The sequence below is a fragment of the Trypanosoma conorhini genome (genome assembly GCF_003719485.1).
Source record: "Trypanosoma conorhini strain 025E chromosome Unknown Tco_14.4_contig_00998, whole genome shotgun sequence".
In the NCBI taxonomy this organism is placed as follows: domain Eukaryota; phylum Euglenozoa; class Kinetoplastea; order Trypanosomatida; family Trypanosomatidae; genus Trypanosoma; species Trypanosoma conorhini.
In genome coordinates, this window is record NW_021705003.1 from 2,499 (window position 1) to 5,553 (window position 3,055).

Consider the following 3,055-nt stretch of genomic DNA (forward strand, 5'->3'; position numbering starts at 1 on the left):
CAAGGAACGGGTGTCGGCGGCGTGTTTTCCGTCGGTCAGGCCGCACCAACCTCGCGACTTACCGCAGCTTCTTCTTCATGCGGAGGTTGGAGCAGTGGCCACAGGCCTTCTTGCGGCAGTTGGTCGCACGCACCGGCAGGCGGGCGTAGCAGCGGCGGCACACCTTCTTCTCCCAGTTGTACTTCTTCGCCAGGGCCTCCAGCGTCGGCTCCATCACGCCGCCGCGCAGGCGCAGCACGAGATGCAGCGTGGACTCCTTCTGGATGTTGTAGTCCGCCAGCGTGCGGCCCTCCTCCAGCTGCTTCCCCGCAAAGATCAGCCGCTGCTGGTCCGGCGGGATGCCCTCCTTGTCCTGGATCTTCGCCTTCACGTTCTCGATCGTGTCGCTCGCCTCCACCTCGAGGGCAATCGTCTTGCCGGTCAGCGTCTTCACGAAGATTTGCATGGTGCCACGTTCCTAGCGGCGCGGCGGGGGCAAACGGAAACACAAGGCAAAAAAAGAAAAAAAAGAAAAGGGGCAGAGGCGCGATGAAAATTCCAGGGAGTCTTCCCCTCAGTCAGCGAAGAGTCTTTTTTGGCTTTGTTTTTCTTCGATCGACACATCAACCGTGTCCGTCTCTGCGCGTGTCGATCCGTCGAAGAACGCAAAAGAAAGCAAAAAAAACTGCGTCAATGGCACCGCAATATCGCCACCGCTTCAAAGAAGCCTCCACACACACACACACGCACACACACAGAGAGAGAGAGAGAGAGTACTTCCATAAACACACAAATATAAATATAAATATGAATAATATATATATATATATTACTACATGCACGCCCCTTCGATAGACGCTTGCACGACTTTCAGGGAGGGAGGTGCCACAGAAGCGTGGTCCCACAGCGACGCGCGACGCCCACACCGTTCCCTACTGTCTTGTCCTCCCCCTTCTTTGCTGTCACTCCTCTCCTACATGTTGTTTACACGGGAGGCCAACTCTCTCACAAATCGGCTGTAGTCGATTTTTTCCTCCACCTCGTCCACCTCGGCAAGGGAGAGAAGCTCCTCCAGCTCCTCCGGCGGCGACCGCTCGCCAAGGGTGGCAAACAGCTCGGTGAACTGCTTCCGCGTGACGAAGCCGGTGCGCTGCTTGTCGTAGTGGTGGAAGGCGGAGCGCAGCTCCTCCGCCATCGTTTCTTCCACCTCCCGCGTCATCAGCAGGAGGAAGTCGCTGAAACTCAGCTCATCCGCGTTCTGCGGCTCGCTCTGCCCCACCACCCGAAGCACATCCTGGAACTCGTCTGCTGAAAGATGCATGCCAACGTTCTTCATGGTCTCAAGGATGAGCTGCGCCGGAATGAAGTGCTTTTTCTGGCCGCCGCCCAACTGACGAAAGCCCTCCGCCAGCTCTGAAATGACGTTGTGTGAGAGGGGGCCGCGGTAGAGGGGGCGGTTCATGGCACGACTATCGCGCGCCGTGCACATGGTAGGGCTCTGCGGGCTGTTGTGCCGCGGCCAAGAGGGCGCCTTGGCCTCAGCCTTTGCGGGGAACTGCGCCCCCGCCGGGCCACGCGGCTCCATCTGCAGCCACCACGCGTTTGCCGTCCGCAACCCACCCGATGCCTGCGCAACGGCAACAACTACGCAGACGCCCAAACGGGAAAAACAAGCCGCCGCGCCGGAAACAACACAAATGTCTTTACCACCTCCAGCGCCAGCACCAGCGGCAGGAAAGAAAAACAAACAAACAAACAAGAAAAACAGCAGAATCGAGCAACGGCAATATTGCCACGGCGGCAAAGCGAGAAAGAGGTCCAAGCACAGAGCTGAACAGCAACACACGGGGTGGATTTCGATGATACATCAAAGCATGCACGCGCACACACACAAGCACACATCAGAGTGGTGAAGAAGCATACATATACACGTGTATATTATATGTGGTAGAGAATCGCAATAAGAGCAGGCATGGCGCGAATGTCCATTACCTTTTCCGCCGCACCCCCAAGAAAAAAAAAGCGCGGGATATATCGAAAGACGCGTGAAAGAACGCCCTATTTTTCGCACAAATACACACCCTCACTCTCTCAAGACAGGCCTGCATCTTTGACGTCTCCTAGCTTTATTCCCTCGGTCCACCGCTCCTTTCCACCCCTCCCTTTTTTTTCTTTTCTCTTTCTTCTTCCCCCTCAAACTGCTACCGATTACGTTCATCCCCGCGTGTTTGCTTTTCCGCCGCCGGGTGATCCTCCGCTCCTGCGACACACGCACCTGCGCCCCTTGCCCGCCCCTTCGCTCTCGCTCCCTCTCGCGCACCGCCCGCCCCTCCGTTCTCCTCCCCGCCTACCGGCAGCTCACGATGGAGGCACCGACAGGCATGTGAGTGCAGCACCATCGCACACACGTAAACAGAGAGAGACGAGAGACAAAAAAACAAGCAAAAAATGTATTGAACGGCGGATACAGAGAGGGAATGAGCCTGCAAAGAAGCACAAAGAGGGGGAGCGGGGCCACAGACGCATTGACACGAGCGAGGGACGCACGAGGTAAAATACGGCAAAAGATAAAAAAAAAAAATAGAATAATCGACATACAAACAATAAATACATCCCAGACAAGATATCTATTCCTGTGATCGTCAGCCGCCCGGTGGCGCCTCTTTTCCCGCTTCGCCGCGGATGTTGGCTGAACGCCTTCCCCCGCAGGGCCGCCGCACCGCGCTCACTTGCTCATCATCATCTTGACGAACTCCTCGTAGTTGATCTGGCCGTCGCCGTCCACGTCCGCCTCGCGGATCATCTCGTCCACCTCCTCGTCCGTCAGCTTCTCGCCGAGGTTCGTCATGACGTGGCGCAGCTCGGCGGCGGAGATGAAGCCGTTGCCGTCCTTGTCGAACACGCGGAACGCCTCCTTGATCTCCTCCTCCGAGTCTGAGTCCTGCATCTTGCGCGCCATGAGCGTGAGGAACTCGGGGAAGTCGATGGTGCCACTGCCGTCCTGGTCCACCTCGTTGATCATGTCCTGCAGCTCCGCCTCCGTCGGGTTCTGGCCCAGCGAGCGCATCACCGTGCC

The 3,055-nt window shown here is 57.3% G+C and overlaps 3 protein-coding genes across 3 annotated transcripts, besides 5 other annotated features; all 3 read right to left on the reverse strand.

Annotated features, from left to right (window-relative positions):
• Positions 1 to 58: 58 nt before the first annotated feature.
• Positions 59 to 445, reverse strand: Tco025E_09158 (polyubiquitin; the record flags this gene model as incomplete). Its single annotated transcript, XM_029375983.1, has 1 exon — positions 59 to 445. One exon carries the CDS (start codon positions 443 to 445, stop codon positions 59 to 61), a length of 387 nt encoding a protein of 128 aa, XP_029224147.1.
• A 31-nt stretch (positions 446 to 476) lies between these two features.
• Positions 477 to 515: a sequence feature (A-rich).
• Positions 516 to 710: 195 nt separating this feature from the next.
• Positions 711 to 736: a microsatellite.
• Positions 736 to 753: a microsatellite.
• Positions 754 to 770: 17 nt separating this feature from the next.
• Positions 771 to 809: a microsatellite.
• A 143-nt stretch (positions 810 to 952) lies between these two features.
• Positions 953 to 1,564, reverse strand: Tco025E_09159 (EF-hand protein 5; the record flags this gene model as incomplete). The annotated part of the gene is made up of 1 exon (XM_029375984.1): positions 953 to 1,564. The coding sequence occupies one exon, from the start codon at positions 1,562 to 1,564 to the stop codon at positions 953 to 955; it is 612 nt and encodes a 203-aa protein (XP_029224148.1).
• Positions 1,565 to 1,720: 156 nt separating this feature from the next.
• Positions 1,721 to 1,746: a microsatellite.
• A 958-nt stretch (positions 1,747 to 2,704) lies between these two features.
• Tco025E_09160 (calmodulin) lies at positions 2,705 to 3,055 on the reverse strand (the record flags this gene model as incomplete). The annotated part of the gene is made up of 1 exon (XM_029375985.1): positions 2,705 to 3,055. A coding segment is annotated over one exon (351 nt), but the record flags the coding sequence as incomplete, so codon positions are not given.